The sequence below is a fragment of the Asterias rubens genome, chromosome 13, assembly GCF_902459465.1.
Source record: "Asterias rubens chromosome 13, eAstRub1.3, whole genome shotgun sequence".
Taxonomy (NCBI): Eukaryota; Metazoa; Echinodermata; class Asteroidea; order Forcipulatida; family Asteriidae; genus Asterias; species Asterias rubens.
In genome coordinates this window covers 2514465-2533538 of record NC_047074.1, presented here as the reverse complement: position 1 = coordinate 2533538, position 19074 = coordinate 2514465, and the positions used below count along the sequence as shown (strand labels likewise).

Here is a 19074-nt window from a genome sequence, read left to right as displayed (position 1 = left end):
AAAGGTCGCCTTGTGACTTTGTCGTCAAATTTTGAAAAGTTCACAAGGCTATAGCCATATGACTTTTTCGTCAAATTTTGAAAAGTTCACAAGGCTATAGCCATATGACTTTGTCGTCAAAATTTGAAAAGTTCACAAGGCTATAGCCTTGTGACTTTTTTGTCAAAATTTGAAAAGTTCAGCCTTATGACTTTTTCGTCAAATTTTGAAAAGTTCACAAGGCTATAGCCTTATGACTTTTTCGTCAAATTTTGAAAAGTTCACAAGGCTATAGCCTTGTGACTTTTTTTGTAAAAAATTGAAAGTTCACAAGGCTATATAGCCTTGCGACTTTTTCGTCAAATTTTGAAAAGTTCACAAGGCTATATAGCCTTATGACTTTTTCGTCAAATTTTGAAAAGTTCACAAGGCTATAGCCATATGACTTTTTCGTCAAAATTTGAAAAGTTCACAAGCGACTTTTTCGTCAAAATTTGAAAAGTTCACAAGCGACTTTTTCGTCAAATTTTGAAAAGTTCACAAGGCTATATAGCCTTATGACTTTTTCGTCAAATTTTGAAAAGTTCACAAGGCTATAGCCATATGACTTTTTCGTCAAAATTTGAAAAGTTCACAAGGCTTATAGCCTTATGACTTTTTCGTCAAATTTTGAAAAGTTCACAAGGCTATAGCCTTGTGCCTTTTGTGAAAAATTTGAAAAGTTCACAAGGCTATAGCCTTGTGCCTTTTGTGAAAAATTTGAAAAGTTCACAAGGCTATAGCCTTATGACTTTTTCGTCAAAATTTGAAAAGTTCACAAGGCTATAGCCTTATGACTTTTTCGTCAAATTTTGAAAAGTTCACAAGGCTATAGCCTTTTGTAAAAAATTTGAAAAGTTCACAAGGCTATAGCCTTGCGACTTTTTCGTCAAACTTTGAAAAGTTCACAAGGCTATAGCCATATGACTTTGTCGTCAAATTTTGAAAAGTTCACAAGGCTATAGCCTTATGACTTTTTCGTCAAATTTGGAAAAGTTCACAAGGCTATAGCCTTGTGACTTTTTTTAAAAAATTGAAAAGTCGCAAGTCGCCTTGTGCCTTTTGTAAAAAATTTGAAAAGTTCACAAGGCTATAGCCTTGTGCCTTTTGTGAAAATTTGAAAAGTTCACAAGGCTATAGCCTTATGACTTTTTCGTCAAAATTTGAAAAGTTCACAAGGCTATAGCCTTATGACTTTTTCGTCAAAATTTGAAAAGCTCACAAGGCTTATAGCCTTGCGACTTTTTCGTCAAAATTTGAAAAGTTCACAAGGCTATATAGCCTTATGACTTTGTCGTCAAAATTTGAAAAGATCACAAGGCCTAATGACTTTTTCGTAAAAATTTGAAAAGTTCACAAGGCTATAGCCTTTTGTAAAAAATTTGAAAAGTTCACAAGGCTATAGCCATATGACTTTTTCGTCAAATTTTGAAAAGTTCACAAGGCTATAGCCATATGACTTTTTCGTCAAAATTGGAAAAGTTCACAAGGCTATAGCCTTGTGACTTTTTTGTAAAAAATTGAAAAGTCGCAAAGCTATAGCCTTGTGCCTTTTGTAAAAAATTTGAAAAGTTCACAAGGCTATATAGCCTTGCGACTTTTTCGTCAAATTTTGAAAAGTTCACAAGGCTATAGCCTTGTGACTTTGTCGTCCAATTTTGAAAAGCTCACAAGGCTATAGCCATATGACTTTTTCGTCAAAATTTGAAAAGTTCACAAGGCTATAGCCTTGTGCCTTTTGTGAAAAATTTGAAAAGTTCACAAGGCTATAGCCATATGACTTTTTCGTCAAAATTTGAAAAGTTCACAAGGCTATAGCCTTGTGACTTTGTCGTCAAATTTTGAAAAGTTCACAAGGCTATAGCCATATGACTTTTTCGTCAAAATTTGAAAAGTTCACAAGGCTATGGCCTTGCGACTTTTCGTAAAAATTTGAAAAGTTCACAAGGCTATATATAGCCTTATGACTTTTTCGTCAAAATTTGAAAAGTTCACAAGGCTATATATAGCCTTATGACTTTTTCGTCAAAATTTGAAAAGTTCACAAGGCTTATAGCCTTGCGACTTTTTCGTCAAAATTTGAAAAGTTCACAAGGCTATAGCCTTATGACTTTGTCGTCAAATTTGAAAAGTTCACAAGGCTATATAGCCTTGCGACTTTTTCGTCAAAATTTGAAAAGTTCACAAGGCTATAGCCTTGTGCCTTTTGTGAAAAATTTGAAAAGTTCACAAGGCTATATAGCCTTACGACTTTTTCGTCAAATTTTGAAAAGTTCACAAGGCTATAGCCATATGACTTTTTCGTCAAAATTTGAATATGACTTTTTTGTAAAAAATTGAAAAGTCGCAAGGCTATAGCCTTGTGCCTTTTGTAAAAAATTTGAAAAGTTCACAAGGCTATAGCCTTGCGACTTTTTCGTCAAATTTTGAAAAGTTCACAAGGCTATAGCCATATGACTTTTTCGTCAAAATTGGAAAAGTTCACAAGGCTATAGCCTTGTGACTTTTTTTAAAAAATTGAAAAGTCGCAAGTCGCCTTGTGCCTTTTGTAAAAAATTTGAAAAGTTCACAAGGCTATAGCCTTGTGCCTTTTGTTAAAAATTTGAAAAGTTCACAAGGCTATAGCCTTATGACTTTTTCGTCAAAATTTGAAAAGTTCACAAGGCTATAGCCTTATGACTTTTTCGTCAAATTTTGAAAAGTTCACAAGGCTATAGCCTTTTGTAAAAAATTTGAAAAGTTCACAAGGCTATAGCCTTGCGACTTTTTCGTCAAATTTTGAAAAGTTCACAAGGCTATAGCCATATGACTTTTTCGTCAAAATTTGAAAAGTTCACAAGGCTATGGCCTTGCGACTTTTCGTAAAAATTTGAAAAGTTCACAAGGCTATATATAGCCTTATGACTTTTTCGTCAAAATTTGAAAAGTTCACAAGGCTATATAATTATAGCCTTATGACTTTTTCGTCAAAATTTGAAAAGTTCACAAGGCTATAGCCATATGACTTTTTCGTCAAAATTTGAAAAGTTCACAAGGCTATGGCCTTGCGACTTTTCGTAAAAATTTGAAAAGTTCACAAGGCTATATATAGCCTTATGACTTTTTCGTCAAAATTTGAAAAGTTCACAAGGCTATATAATTATAGCCTTATGACTTTTTCGTCAAATTTGAAAAGTTCACAAGGCTATAGCCATATGACTTTTTCGTCAAAATTTGAAAAGTTCACAAGGCTATAGCCTTATGACTTTTTCGTCAAATTTTGAAAAGTTCACAAGGCTATAGCCTTGCGACTTTTCGTAAAAATTTGAAAAGTTCACAAGGCTATATATAGCCTTATGACTTTTTCGTCAAAATTTGAAAAGCTCACAAGGCTTATAGCCTTGCGACTTTTTCGTCAAAATTTGAAAAGTTCACAAGGCTATATAGCCTTATGACTTTGTCGTCAAAATTTGAAAAGATCACAAGGCCTTATGACTTTTTCGTAAAAATTTGAAAAGTTCACAAGGCTATAGCCTTTTGTAAAAAATTTGAAAAGTTCACAAGGCTATAGCCTTGCGACTTTTTCGTCAAATTTTGAAAAGTTCACAAGGCTATAGCCTTGTGACTTTGTCGTCAAATTTTGAAAAGTTCACAAGGCTATAGCCATATGACTTTTTCGTCAAAATTGGAAAAGTTCACAAGGCTATAGCCTTGTGACTTTTTTGTAAAAAATTGAAAAGTCGCAAAGCTATAGCCTTGTGCCTTTTGTAAAAAATTTGAAAAGTTCACAAGGCTATATAGCCTTGCGACTTTTTCGTCAAATTTTGAAAAGTTCACAAGGCTATAGCCTTGTGACTTTGTCGTCCAATTTTGAAAAGCTCACAAGGCTATAGCCATATGACTTTTTCGTCAAAATTTGAAAAGTTCACAAGGCTATAGCCTTGTGCCTTTTGTGAAAAATTTGAAAAGTTCACAAGGCTATAGCCATATGACTTTTTCGTCAAAATTTGAAAAGTTCACAAGGCTATAGCCTTGTGACTTTGTCGTCAAATTTTGAAAAGTTCACAAGGCTATAGCCATATGACTTTTTCGTCAAAATTTGAAAAGTTCACAAGACTATGGCCTTGCGACTTTTCGTAAAAATTTGAAAAGTTCACAAGGCTATATATAGCCTTATGACTTTTTCGTCAAAATTTGAAAAGTTCACAAGGCTATATATAGCCTTATGACTTTTTCGTCAAAATTTGAAAAGTTCACAAGGCTTATAGCCTTGCGACTTTTTCGTCAAAATTTGAAAAGTTCACAAGGCTATATAGCCTTATGACTTTGTCGTCAAAATTTGAAAAGATCACAAGGCCTTATGACTTTTTCGTAAAAATTTGAAAAGTTCACAAGGCTATAGCCTTTTGTAAAAAATTTGAAAAGTTCACAAGGCTATATAGCCTTGCGACTTTTTCGTCAAATTTTGAAAAGTTCACAAGGCCACTTTTTCGTCAAATTTTGAAAAGTTCACAAGGCTATAGCCTTGCGACTTTTCGTAAAATTTTGAAAAGTTCACAAGGCTATATATAGCCTTATGACTTTTTCGTCAAAATTTGAAAAGTTCACAAGGCTCTACAAGGCTAGAGTTACAGGTTGCTGGAAAAATTAGATGGGTCTCAAATATTAACTTTAATTTTGATTCTAAAGCATCGTTATGTCGAAAACTAGCAAATAATACCCTCAAAAAGTACCCTTGCATTTTCTCAATGTTTAATCGTTAAAAGTGGCAAAGACTATACCGTTCTCATCCCCAGCAACAACAAAATATATATAGCGTTAATAATTTTCTCAATGTTTAATCGTTAAAAGTGGCAAAGACTATACCGTTCTCATCCCCAGCAACAACAAAATATATATAGCGTTAATAATTTAATTAACTAAAACGATTTAAATTTAAAGCAAATTTGTGCAAAGAGTTAGTCAGAGTGTCGACCAGGCGTTCAGGGGACTCAAAGTCTGATCGAAACCAGCGTGGTGATCACCCATTAGAACCCTTAAGGGACTGGCTAGTCCCGGTCCCTCCTTTACTCTCCCACACGGTATTACTCATCCACACCTAATTTGGGGATAGACATGACGGACCCCAATCCATTACTGGTGCTAACAGTAAAAGTCATGTCCCTCTTGGTACGGGTAGGATTCGAACCGGTGTACCAGCTCTGGATTGCACGCACAATGGAACTATCCAGTGCACCGTGTCGCCACGGTGCCCGTTGGTATTTGGAGATGATTTTGATACTACTTAAATAATTCACTGCGCTCATGCAAAAAGAAAGAAAACACAAGCGGGATTCGAACCCGGATCTCGTGGGTCCCACTCCAACGTCTTAGTCGTTTAGCTAAGGCGCCCTGTAATAACATCTATCACATAATCATATTTAAACACAATTTGTTATCCAAACCCATTTTATTCTAGGTGTACAGTTGCAGTTATTTAAAATAATTGTTTTATGTTTATCCCCCAAAGTTGGAGTAAATAAAAGTTGTTTATTTTGTGGTTCCTAACGTCCCCGATGGTGACGTCTTGCGTAGTATCTTCGTCTTAAAAGATTTCGTACAAAGAGCTACGGTTTGTTTTTGCCTTTAAATTGGTAATTTTTAAAGTCATTTTGACTGATTTCTGATACACCCACAAGGGTCTTGCAGTTGTCCATTTTTGACTGTTTCTTTATAAAATCAAGAAGTAAGTCTTGCTTGTTTAGCTTCGGGTTTTTTTCAACATCGTAAGATACTGTAATTTCAAAAAGGTCGAACATTGTCAATGCTTACCCACTTGTGATTTTATCACAAATATTGTGGCATTAGGGTTATTCATGTTTAACTAATAAAAATATATAGTTGTTAGTCTTTGTTATTGTGAATGGAATATAACTATGTGTAAATAAACCTCCTAAAATAATTCAGAACAATAACACAGAATATGTAAATTTCTTACAAATTTATTTGTTGCTAGCAATGTACAAGATAGTTACATAATCAATATAATATTTTTAATACTTGATGAGATGAACAAATACTGCACAAACCATTAACTTTTCTTGTTCAATTAAGACAAAATAAAAGTGATTCATGTTTTATTAACCAATTATATTATTCATTGAATAAAATTATAAACTTTTTGTTTAATAAACCTTCAGAACACAGTGAAGGCTGACGCCCATATTCGTTTTCCCCGGACCAAGTTGGTATTACGTGTGTGCTATCCTGTTTCATCAAGTACTTTAGTTAGTAGTTTATGGCTATAAAAATGATATTATATACTAGGAAATATTATTATGAAAGTTAAATAAATTTAACCAATCAGCAAAGAAAGCCCGAGAATAAGATTGGTGAGACTTGTTATCTTCACTCAAAGTGGAATCATCAATTCTGAAGAGTGGATCTACGGCAACATTAGGCATGTCACTCCAAGTGGTCCTGTGTAAACATGCCCTGCAGTTGGTTGCCTTGTCCAAGGCTATCTACCCAAGCACCGGCCCGCTCTGAATTCACGAACAGCATATATACAAAACAAGGCCGGAAGATATATATATCTTCCGGCCTTGTTTTGTAACCTCGTTGATACCTCAAAAAGCCATGCTTCGACCCCTATGTGCCGTGCGGTATAGTATCTATGCTGTTCATGAATTCAGAGCGGGCCGGTGCTTGCGTAGATAGCCTTGGACAAGGCTATGCAGTTGCTTGACTCCATGTTGCCTGCAAAAGTTGCCTCTTAAGACAGGGCCCTTTGTGTGATATTATACCATATTGCTTAGTCCATATCACACCCTGCACTTTTATCTGGAATAATATCGGGAGGGTCTTAGACTGGTGGGCAAGTTGTTAAATGTCTTTCGCGGTGATAGCGTTTTGATTCTCTGCGATTCCAGCAACACTGTGGATATTCTTGCGAAACTGCTGGCCCTGTGAGACTACTGCTCTTGAGCAGTGCATTTTCATGGAGTAGTCGGCGGCCAGCAGTGATCTCGCAAGAGCAGTATTTGATCGGGGGACCTTATTCATAACGTGCCACCCCGACACGACTATCACCGTGACAAACCAATGATGACTTCTTCACAAGTCTAGAAGTAAGACCAGATTTTATCTTGAGATTATTTCTTGCAACAATGCACACAAGTGCATCCAATATATGTGTAATATTTGTATGATTTCTCACAATTAGTTTTCTAGAAATTTACTTTGTGTTGGTATTTCATTTGTTTATGTTCCTCATTATTCTCCGGCAATGTTGACTTTTGACCTCTGCAAGGGCGCCCTCTAGACACTTCGTCATGTGAAGTAGATTGGACGGGTCGGTCTCGAGAAGCTGGGTGGTCTTGTTCCCAGAGTCCTCGGTGTGTAACTTCAGGAGGAGGGACGGGGTTGTTTGGTGGTGGAGTGACCGACTAGCAAGCTGCAAAAAGGAAAACATTACGGGAAAACTCAATTAAAGGATTTCCGAGTGTGGCCACATGTATACATGGGTAAAACCAAAATGAATATGCTTTCTCCCTGATGCAAATTTAATACCTATTAAAGTATGAATCCTCTTCAGTGAGTGAGTGTGTTTACATAATATAGGACCAAATAATTTGCCTTGAGCAGTCAGCAGCCAGACATGTTTGTGTATGACCCAATTAAGTCCACTGTTCAGAAAAGCAATAACTTGGAGATAACAGGTGTGAGTTGCCAAACGAAAAGGATGTGTCTTTTTAGCCCTTTTTCTTTAATAGATCACTCTCGTCATGATAGGAATTGTTTTTACAATTCATGGCGGCAGGTATATTGCACTTTTTAGTAATACATTTTTGTGGCTCAACCCTGACCATTCAATATCATCCACTGTAGTGTGTAGATGTATATAAACTATGCAAGCCGGCAATAAAGTATCATGTGATGATGAGTGAATCTACACAGTACACAGTCAACCCTCCTACTGTCTGACCATTCAAAAACATCCACTGTAGTTTTGAATTGTAGATAAACTATGCAAGCCGGCAACAAAGTATCATGCGATGAATGAATTTACATAGTAAACATGTCTATAAAAATAAGTGAAAAGTATTTTGAACCAACCTCGACATCAAGTCGCCATTCGAGATTATGGTAATGAGGTAGATCCATAACCATCTCTGATTGGATCGTTCGAATCTCCTTGCAGTTGTCAAGATAAAACCTCAGAAGCTCCTTCTTCATCTCGTCAGAGAAACCCAGCGTCAAAATAGAGTCTTGGAAGTCAATATCCGTCACCTTAGAAGTGAAACAGAAAATTTAAGGGTTTTTGTAACTGTGTTTATTCCTGCCAACAGAGGCCGCTGTTTAAATATAGCTTCTCCATAAAATAGTTGTTTTAATTTTGTGCGTCTATACATAGGATTCAAACCCACTGCTTTAAGGAGAACACAATCTTTTTCATTTGGCTTGGAATTTGTTTTTGTTTTTTAACAGAAAGTTTTTTACAAATAATATCTGTGTAATATGCACCAACAGAGTGCGCTGTTTACAGACTTGATTAAACATGGCTTCTCTAAATAGTTGTTTCAATTTGGTGTGTCCCTACAAAGGCATCGACCCCACAAGTCTAAGGACAGTGAAATCTTTTAATTATGGTGCTAACAATTAAAAATATCTCTAGACTAATTGAAGAAGCTCTTCAACTAATTGAATAACCTCTTCACTCGTGTGTGTCCCTTCAAAGGCATCGACCCATTAATTAAGTCCAAGGACAAAACAATCTGTCACCAAGCTCTGGTGTTTCTGTTCAGCAGAATGTGGGTTCGAGGACACTTGGGTCCCTGAGCAAGACACTAGACTATAATTGCTTGTGTACCTGTGAGGTCAGAGATGGTTCTTGTGATTGATTTAGCTAAGTAACGCATATTTCTGCACAGGCTGTATAATCCCAAGGGAGCCGAGATGGTTTAAGGAATTAATTAAAGACAATGGACACTATTGGTAATTGTCAAAGACCAGTCTTCTCAACATATGCATAAATTAACAAACCTGTGAAAATTGAGCTCGATTGGTCGTCGGAGTTGCGAGATAACTATGAAAGAAAAAAACACCCTTATCACACAAAGTTGTGTGCGTTCAGATGCTTGATTTTGAGACCTCAAATTCTAAACTTGAGGTCTCAAAATCAAATTCGTGGAAAATTACTTCTTTCTCGAAAACTACGTCACTTTAGATGGAGCTGTTTCTCACAAAGTTTTATACTATCAACCTCTCCCCATTACTCGTTACCAAGTAGAGTTTTATGCTGATAATTATTGTGAGTAATTACCAATTGTGTCCACTGCCTTTTAAATGGCCCAGTGACCAGGGATAATGTCGGAAACACTTTGAGTTCCGGTGTGAAAAGCGCTATATAACCCGGTGTGTGGCATGGTTTTTTCCAGGACAAACGTGTGCAGATAATAACCCATGTCGTCCTGGGGAAAAAAAATTGCCACACACCGGGGACGACCCAGCGAAGCTAAACGAACGCACCCTATAAAGCAGTAGTCCCTGTCTACATACCATTAGTTTAGCACTCTCAGCCAGCAGGTACATCAAGCCTTCCACACCATGACGCACCGTCTCTGCATCAACACTAAGCTTCTCTGATAAAAACACACAAGAAATACTAACATTAACCCTCTTACTGTTTGACCATTAAACATCATCCAATGCAGTGTAGAAAGATAGAGGCGCCAGCCTGAAATAATTACAAATGAGGTAAACCCTCCTATAAACCCCCTTTTGGGGATAAAAAAGTGATATATTTTGCCATAACCGTAGCACTTAGAAGTGAAAAGTTTCTCAATTATTTGCGTGTAACTATTCACACCTGCTGTACTTATTTTCAAGTACATTATCATTGGCATTAATTTTCAGAGTTATTACCAACAGACACAGATCCTTTTATACGGACACACTTAGTACAGGTTGCAACATCATCAGATGCTGCTTGTTCAGCGAGCGTTAGTTTATTTACTTACGGGCTGCAATGAGATACATCTTGTTGTTGATGCCTTTCCTGATGAATTCCATGGCAATTCGACAGAATTCTTGGACAACTGTAATAAAAAAGATAGATACATACTGTTGATTAGGCCTATAATATTGTCTTTGGGATAAAGAGTTCTACAACTTAATGCTCCGAAATAAACAATATTACCAAAAGCAAATCTCAAAATTGGGGTTCATTTGAATTTGAATGAAATCCTAAAAAATGGGTGGTGGCAGGACGTCCTTGTAGAGAAAGAAATAAAACTCCCAAGAAACCTGTGGTACTAAGTACTGCAAAACTACCGCACACATTTTAATAAGGGATAGCAAAGTCAAAAAAGTCAACGTGCAATGCATATAAACGAAGTGCTTATTTTCAATTATACTCTTTATTAACACTAGATGACTGCGATAATCATAATCCTTGGGAGGGCACAGAGGCCTGTCATTCCAGTTCAATTTAATTATCAAAATGAATGTCTTTTTTCTACGTGTGATAGTAAACCCTCCTCCCGACGGCCGGGAGGAGGGTTACGTTATCGCAACTAGAACTACCTTTTTTTCTTGCTGTGTGATGTTTAGCGCAAGTAGCAGTGCCAGCGCAATGAAATGGAAATTGCACCATGAAGTACAATATCAGCCATTAAAAGCAGCTTAAATTTTTTTTTTTATTATTGGTTTTTAAATTTTAGGGGTTGGATAAAAAACTTGAATTGAAATTGAATTAAATAGCAGAATTGGAATAGACTGTTGTGATTTGTTTTATTTTTTAACAAAAATAAAATAATAAATTAGGATAGTCATTCAATATTCAAGCCAAGTTAAAGACAATATGGGAGATCTTTAAGAAAAGGTAAAAAGTAGAAAAATCATGACAAATTCCAAGCCTATATAAATTCGGTCATAAACAACATTTTTGGAAGTGATTTTTTATTTACAACAGCGCCCTCAAGAGGTCAAGGCGGCAGCTTTTAGCACACAAAACGGTGAGTGTTTACGTCGTTTCACTTCCTGTTTTTAATCACTAAAATGCAAATCTTTACCTTCCACATTCACCGAAACTAAGAAATTCAGGTGTTCCTTGTGTTCATCTTCAAGTACTAGCAGCATTTTGAACAATTGAAAGGAAGAATACGTTGATATCAACTACAAAATATTTCCTGTGTAGAGTGTGTGTCACTTTTTTGAGTAAAGATTGAATGACAAGTAGACTGGTGATTAAAATACACGCCTCTTTCTGTTCAGTGATATATACTGGGACGTCCAGGTACCAGAGCATTGAGCAGACGGTATTTGTTGTGTACAAATTCTGCCAAAACCTCCTTTCGAACTTTAAAAGTGACTTTTGTTTTGTGCGTTGTTGATCAAATAAGTGAATAAAGTGAATTAAATTTTTTGCTAATTTTAGGTAGAACAATTGGATTTTTTTTTGGCGCCACCACTTTTTCACTGATTTTTACAAAAAGGGATATCTCATTGATTGAGGTAAATTAACTACTATATTGTTTGATATCGAATGAAAAAGTGGTGGCGCCATACAGAAACTTATTTTTAAATTTTTTATCTAGTGACGGTGTAAGACCAATTTCTAAATTGATTTTTTTAACAAAAATTATTTTTTAATTTAAAAAAAAAAAAAAAAAAAAAAACAACTAAAAAAAAACTAAGGCTTTCCTATTCCTTAGACCAAGTAAACATAATTGTTAAATTCCCAAATTATTGACAGCCTCGTGTCCCGTTTGTTTTATTATTTTATAGGCTTGGGCTCAGAGTAGATCACTAACTAACTAAGTATTTATTAAAAAAGACGTCGTACAGCGATGACAGCATCATGTGTTTATTTAGCGGCTGATGCCTACATGGTCTGCCTAACTCATGCTTTATCAACGGAGAGAGAAGAGATCATGGGACTTTGTATTGGAGAGGTTAGTTGGTATCCATGCCTAATACTTGATTAATGCCTTAATTTTTTTTCACGCTTGGGCGAGTGTTGACCAATATTGTTATTATTATTTGTTATTTTGCCATTGTAAAAGATAACGACAAAGTAACGAAGACAATGTTGCTGCAAAACGAGACTAACATTCATCCTGGTGTATAAAGTCCAGGGCTGTATGCTTCGTTTTTGAAAGGGCAAGGGCACCGAGGCAATTTCTCTTTGGCAAAGGGCACCCTATGAGCAAATTTTAAATTTCTACTGGAGCATTTCAAGGGCACCAAGGCAATGGCAAGGGGCAACGGAGGCAATCGCCTCCGTTGCCTCCGTGAAGTATCAGGCCTGAAAGTCCCCCCAAAACAGTCGCTGTTCAGTGACATTCCAGCTTTCTAATGTTACACTGAAAAATAGCTAGTGCCGGCAAAATTTCTACTACCTCAAAAATAAGAATGTTGCAGGCCTGGAATTTTATCTTTGAGAGGGCAAGGCAATTTTTTATTTTGCAAAGAGCACTTCCATTGGGAAATATTAAAGTCTATGGGAAGCTTTTGAAGACGCACGAGGCCTGGCCATTAGCCTTTTTGAGATATGGTTGACACTGTAGGAATACACTGTTGGGTTTGCGTGTAAAAACATACAGACAAATTTAACCCAAACCTATAACTTACCGTGTTATCGCCATACCTCAAAATGGTTTATGGGCTTTGTGTAATTCCAGATCTTATTTTGTGATGGTACTTTTTTTATTTTTAGATTGACACAAACCGAGCTGTGCATATCATGTCCGTCATCATGCTACGAAGATCAGATAAGAGCAAGGACCGTGTGGAAATCTCTCCGGAGCAACTCTCAATGGCAGCTTCCGAGGCGGAAATATCCTTAAAAACCCTACACTAAAATCTAACAGCATGTTTCGTTTGTTTGACTCCCAGTTGGCCTAGTTACTGATTATACTTTAGATAGGATCAGGCACCTTATTAGAGTCAAAGAGTTTTGGTGTTCGGTAACTGTTGGTGTTGCTCTGAGGACTGCAGTGTTAACTGATTATGATTATGCTGTACATACATGTAGGATCAGGCAAATCACCATAATCAGAGTTTAAGTGTTGCCAATACTGATTATTGCTTTACATGGGATCAGGCATATCACCATAATCAGAGTGTAACAGTTTAATTCTTGCCTCACCGAATGGTGTGGGTCTTTGGACTTCACTTTAAACCGATTGAACAGACGTGGAAGGCTAGGGAAGATACCACTACTGCAACCTGACAATTCGAATCCACTAGTTCCATAGGAAACAACCATAATCCTTAGAGAGATTTTTAAACCCCATGTTGATACTGCAAATAATCCTTACTTATTGTATTTCCACCATTACATTAATTATTGATGTGAACAGTGCATTTCACTTCTGATGGTAATTTGTCCAAGTCTATAGAGGCGGTGCTTTACAATGTAGATGTAGCTTATGAAGGTCAGTAGATAAATTCTCCTTAATGATTAACGGCACAGCTTAGCAACGTTAATGAAGCGTCCCTTGAGGGTAATAGGCTGGTACCACTCTCATCCTCACATCACTGTGTGGCCTTCACATGTTGGTAAGCTCAAAGGGGACTCACCATCATGGTCAAAGCAAATAATCCTTACTTATTGTATTTCCACCATTACATTAATTATTGATGTGAAAAAGTGCAACAGTGCATTTCACTTCTGATGGTAATTTGTCCAAGTTTATAGAGGCGGTGCTTTACAATGTAGATGTAGCTTATGAAGGTCAGTAGATAAATTCTCCTTAATGATTAACGGCACAGCTTAGCAACGTTAATGAAGCGTCCCTTGAGGGTAATAGGCTGGTACCACTCTCATCCTCACATCACTGTGTGGCCTTCACATGTTGGTAAGCTCAAAGGGGACTCACCGTCATGGTCAAAGCAGGCTCCTGGCTGTATTGAATTATTAACTCTCAACCAGTTACCGGGCCTGCATGCATCATTTTGAGAGGGCAAGGGTCACCAAGGGATTTTCTCCTTGTTAAAGGGCACCCCGCACGGAGGAAATTGTAAAATTCTAGTGGAGTGTTTCAAGGGCACTAATGCGATGACCGAGGCATTGACAAAAATTGCCTTTGTTGCCTCCATGAAGTAACAGGCCTGAGTTACTGCAGTAACGGGTTTAGAGTTCATAATTCCATGCAAAGTCACAGGCCTTTACAACACTTGACATCACAGTTCATTTAAACATATTCATCAAGTTACCCAGTTGGGCCCAATTTCATAAAGCTGTTTTGATTAAATGAATATTCATAACCAACAAGTTTCTTTCTCATTGTAAGTAATGAATACTCATAATCCCCAAAGTTTCTTTCATAGTGTCAGCAATGTTTTAATGAATATTCATAACCAACAAGTTTCTTTCTCATTGTAAGTAATGAATACTCATAATCCCCAAAGTTTCTTTCATAGTGTCAGCAATGTTTTAATGAATATTCATAACCAACAAGTTTCTTCATTGTCAGCAAAGTTTTAATGAATATTCATAACAAACAAGTTTCTGTTTCATTGTAAGCAATGAATATTAATAACCCAAAAAGTTTCTTTCATAGTGACAGCAATGTTTTAATGAATATTCATAACCAATGATGTTGTTCCTTTCTTACATTGAACCTAGACGTACGAACCCAAGCTTCATATCAGTTCCTTGACGACGGCTTCATTGGTCTCATCTTTTCCTGCTTCAACGAAGAGAAAGAAACACATGCTGGTCAGGTGCAAGTCACATGTTTTCAATCGACCAACCAGAGCCCTGAAGGAGAACCCCCAAAGTAAGGTTATTGAGAAAAACTGCCCTACAAATGGACAAGCCTTGTAGTTTGTCTTGTAGCCTGTTTCTACTTTGCAAAGTTGTGTGTTTAGCAGGGTTTGGAAATTTGCACAAGACTATTGTACATCTTTGTTTCTTGGCAATGCTTGGTCATGTCTGAATTGACAGTCCAATCTGGATCACTGAAAAGGCTTTCATTTGATAACGGTGTTGATGCAGCCAACAGCCATTGTAGAGTTCCCTTGTTGGAAAGATCATCTGAACAAACAGACAAACCCCTGTAAACAAGGGAGCAAGTTGCTATGTGAACCATAAACACCTTCGGTTAACCCCTACTCTTCCACAGCACAAATGTTCTGGGAATGTTTACGTACTATACCAATCCTAGCTACGCAACACCTTTGGCTTACTGTCCCATCGCAAGGACAAACCAAAATGGTAAAGTACCTTGCTCATGGACACAAGTGTCAGGAATAGGACTTGGAACATCACTCTGCTCTAGTCTTAATTAAATGCTCAGCCACAACACATCACATGGTACCATGCCCTCCTCTATGGGGGCATAGGGTACCCGATTGTTCCCATACTTTAATACACTATGTTTCCTCTTGTACAGAAGTACCCCACTCCCAACTAAAACCCTCTAAACCATTCATGCGGTTCCAAAGCACACAACGAAGACACAATAGATGGGGGTACCACCTTGCCCAATATCGGGCACCAATTTATTTCAGGAACAGTGGTACTGTAATTCTTGGAAATTTTTATTTACTTTGACAGTTACGACCGATTGGAAATCCCACTCTTCATCGTACCCAAAGACACAATAAGTACAGCTTGCTTAGATGCACTGGCAGAGCTGCCGAAAATCTTATCCCAGGAGGAGCAGGAAGCATACAACAAGGCTGTTCTAAATACAGGGGGAGAAGACTTACTGACAACAGTACACAACGGCGCGGGTAAGTCTACAACTTGTATTAAAGGCACTGGACACTGTTGGTTATTACTCAAAATAATTGCCAGCATAAAAACTTACTTGGTATCGATCGAGCAATGGAGAGCTGGTGATAGTTAACATTGTGAGAAATGGCTCCCTCAGAAATATTGTTTTTTAGAAAGAAGTAATCTCTAACTCAAATATTTGAATCTGAGGTGTTGAACTTCGATGATCAATTGAGCTCAAATTTTCACAGGTCTGTTATTTTATGCAAATGTTGAGATACACCAAGTTAGATGACTGGTCTTTGACAATATTACCAAAGGTGTCCATGCCTTTAACACTACCTGTTTATTGGCTCACAGCAAATGAAAGAATAATTTAATGAACATCTTGGTTATGCTAGCGTTGATTCTTTATTCTATGTGTACTTTCACAAATATTTAGGCCTTCCCAACAAGATCCAATACCAAATGGTAACCCATCTATCTAGTATAGCTATACCCATCTATCTAGAATAATTTAATGAACATCTTGGTTATGCTAGCGTTGATTCTTTATTCTATGTGTACTTTCACAAATATTTAGGCCTTCCCAACAAGATCCAATAACAAATGGTAACCCATCTATCTGGTATATAGCTATGCAATATTAAAGAGTGCTGAAACTCGACTCAGTAAAAGGGCTATAGAAAGCGCGTTTTATGGACATTAACCAACGGATTTGTAGATTCCCCATTTGGGTTTAGCTGTTTTTACAACCATCTCCCAATAAAGTTGCTTTTTTTTGGTTTAAAGATACTCATCGACTCCATCCACCAGTTATTGCTAAAAGAATTTAAGTTTACGACCATTTCCAGTCCTAGCCTACATGGTTATACATGCACTTAATTGCACCATAAAAATAACCGTTGTACTTCCATTGGAAAACCTTAAAGTCTATTGCAGCAAGCCTTGAACTTCACCCTTGATTGAAGGTGCATGGCAGTTTTCCTCTGGTAATGGCCATAATGTAAATTTATGACAATTTGCAAAGGGGCTCCACAGCAGCAAAACCACAGGACACTGTGGCAATGGACCCTTCCCATGACCTTTGCTAATAACATTCACGCATGCATACAGACCCTGTTGGTTGGCAAACGCCATATAGTTGTGCACTAAGCAGACGCGCAATCGCGTCTGCGTCACGCACCAATTAGCAGTGTACAAAACAGCGCGATACTCCCTCATTTTGCCAACCAAAACGTTAGTGCGCACGCGCTATGTGCAATTTACGTATTTCTTTGGAAGGGTCTATTGCTGGGGGTGCAATGGGTTGTCTCGAGGCCTGCTATTGAAAACTTTTGAAGGCGTTCCAAGGCCAAGACCAGGGGCAACAGAGGCTAATCCCATTGGCCTCTGTGGCCTATTTGTAATTCCAGGCTGTTTTAAAGCTTTGGCATTTCTCTTTGTGCTTATAATGGTATTTTTTCGGTGTGTATTTTTTACAGTGTATACCAAATCCCTATGTCATCTAATGGACGTTCTCAGTGGGCCGCTTATGCAGTGTATGGAGACCAGATTAGAAAGGAATAAACACAAGCTGATATCATTACAACAACAAAAACGAGATTTACAAAATCAACTTAGAGTTGCTAGTAGCTAGAGCTTTTACCAAACACTGGTTGCAGATACTTTAAAACCTGTTAGAGACCACAAGCGTCTTGAACAATAATGCCCATAGCAGCCACAAATGGCCACAAGATTTGACCTTTTTACTCTTCAGATGAAGTAAAGGATTTTATAACAGTGGTGTAGTTGCATAAAACAAATGTTGTATACTGCATCCGAAATTCTGTCAAAAAATTTCAAGAAGTTCTAAGTTCCCTTATAATACCTAGCCAAATAGCAAGGTTACCGTCAGGGCAGTAAAAAGTTCCCTAATTGGCTTCTGTCTCTGCCTTTCACCTCTGTACATTGTCTTTGATTATGAATTGCACAAATCAAGAAATGGTAAATCGGTAAGGCGTGAGATCTTTTCTTCCACTAATATTGTTTGGATCCAGGAGGGGAGCTGTGGTTGTGGAATCGACAACAATGGCCCAAAAGGGAAGAGCTTGAAGCTGGGCAAGTACACCCAGTTTTAAAGACACTGTGTGGGATACCAGGGGCGTTTTTTGTTTTACTGTGGAAGAAAAGATCTTGAGCCTTACTAGACGACAATACTTATTCTAATCACTGTGAAATCAGTGGTTAGCTTGGTGGAATTATGTAGGACTCAACCAAACCTACAAGCTTGTGATTACAAGTCCTCCTGCAGCTAACCACTAGACCACTCTGACAACGAGTACATTAATTTTCAGCCGGGTCAACATTTACTGGCATTTAACAAAGCTATGTGTTCATCTATGAAACATTTCTGCAACCAACATGTACATAATGTAATGAAATAATGTCATCTGTGTAACATATCATTTTAACTTTCAAGTTTTCATGATATGATTAATGTACTGAAGAATTGTATATAAATGTATCTACAAAGTAATGATTAAATATGAGTTTATTACTCTGGATCTTACAAGCTTCAACTTACCAAGTCTTATCAAGTCTTCATCAAAGTTCTTTAAAACGGTCATCAATATATATACAAAATCTTAAGTTTGAAACTCCTTTCTAAGAAAATCGAAAACTTAAATGTAAAACAAACCCAAAGTTCTAAACATTCAAACTTGATTAGTTTGCATCCTATGTCTATCTGATAATCAAGTTGAAGGCAGTAGCAGTCCTCTGGTGAGGTTTTGGTTGTTTGTGTGGTTGTTTTTTTCAATACCTTTTTGAATACTGCTCAAATTTGAGGAAATAGCATGTTTAAAGAGTAACACAGCCACAAACCACAGCTCTCATTACAATTGTGTGATACTAATTAGTTATTTGGGACTGGAAAAGAAATTGAGCAATTTGGACTTGTCCTTCTACAGGATTGTTCTTCTAAATGAAGGCCAAGAACCTTGCCATTTATATGATCAAGTTCATACGGCAAGCCTGGCCATAGTGCCAAACTCTTGGATTACATTCAACATGTGCCATCACGGTGCCATTAATGAGTCGCGCTGGAAGGCAGCGTGTTGTTGTGTTGATTGACGGTCTGCACTGGGTGCGAACTCTGATTACCTAGGCACTTAAAGGCAGTGGACACTATTGGTAATTACTCAAAATAATTATCATCATAAATATTTTCTTGATTACGAGTAACGGGGAGAGGTTGATAGTATAAAACATTGTGCGAAACAGCTCCCTCTGAAGTGACGTAGTTTTCGAGAAAGAAGTAATTTTCCACGAATTTGAGTTCGAGACCTCAAGTTTAGAATTCGAGGTGTCGAAATCAAGCATCAGAA

General features: G+C 37.2%; 2 protein-coding genes across 2 annotated transcripts; one reads left to right on the top strand and one right to left on the bottom strand.

Annotated features, from left to right (window-relative positions):
• Positions 1 to 6661: 6661 nt before the first annotated feature.
• On the bottom strand, positions 6662 to 11200 carry LOC117298481 (COMM domain-containing protein 2-like). The gene is made up of 5 exons (XM_033781759.1): positions 11052 to 11200; positions 9999 to 10076; positions 9538 to 9620; positions 8095 to 8268; positions 6662 to 7432 (listed from the first exon to the last, which is right to left on the bottom strand). Exons 1-5 carry the CDS (start codon positions 11116 to 11118, stop codon positions 7232 to 7234), a joined length of 603 nt encoding a protein of 200 aa, XP_033637650.1. The 5' UTR covers positions 11119 to 11200; the 3' UTR covers positions 6662 to 7231.
• On the top strand, positions 10958 to 18267 carry LOC117298480 (lys-63-specific deubiquitinase BRCC36-like). The gene is made up of 7 exons (XM_033781758.1): positions 10958 to 10994; positions 11767 to 11933; positions 12698 to 12817; positions 13455 to 13542; positions 14612 to 14765; positions 15545 to 15723; positions 17191 to 18267. Exons 2-7 carry the CDS (start codon positions 11829 to 11831, stop codon positions 17343 to 17345), a joined length of 801 nt encoding a protein of 266 aa, XP_033637649.1. The 5' UTR covers positions 10958 to 10994; positions 11767 to 11828; the 3' UTR covers positions 17346 to 18267.
• The last annotated feature ends 807 nt before the right edge of the window (positions 18268 to 19074 follow it).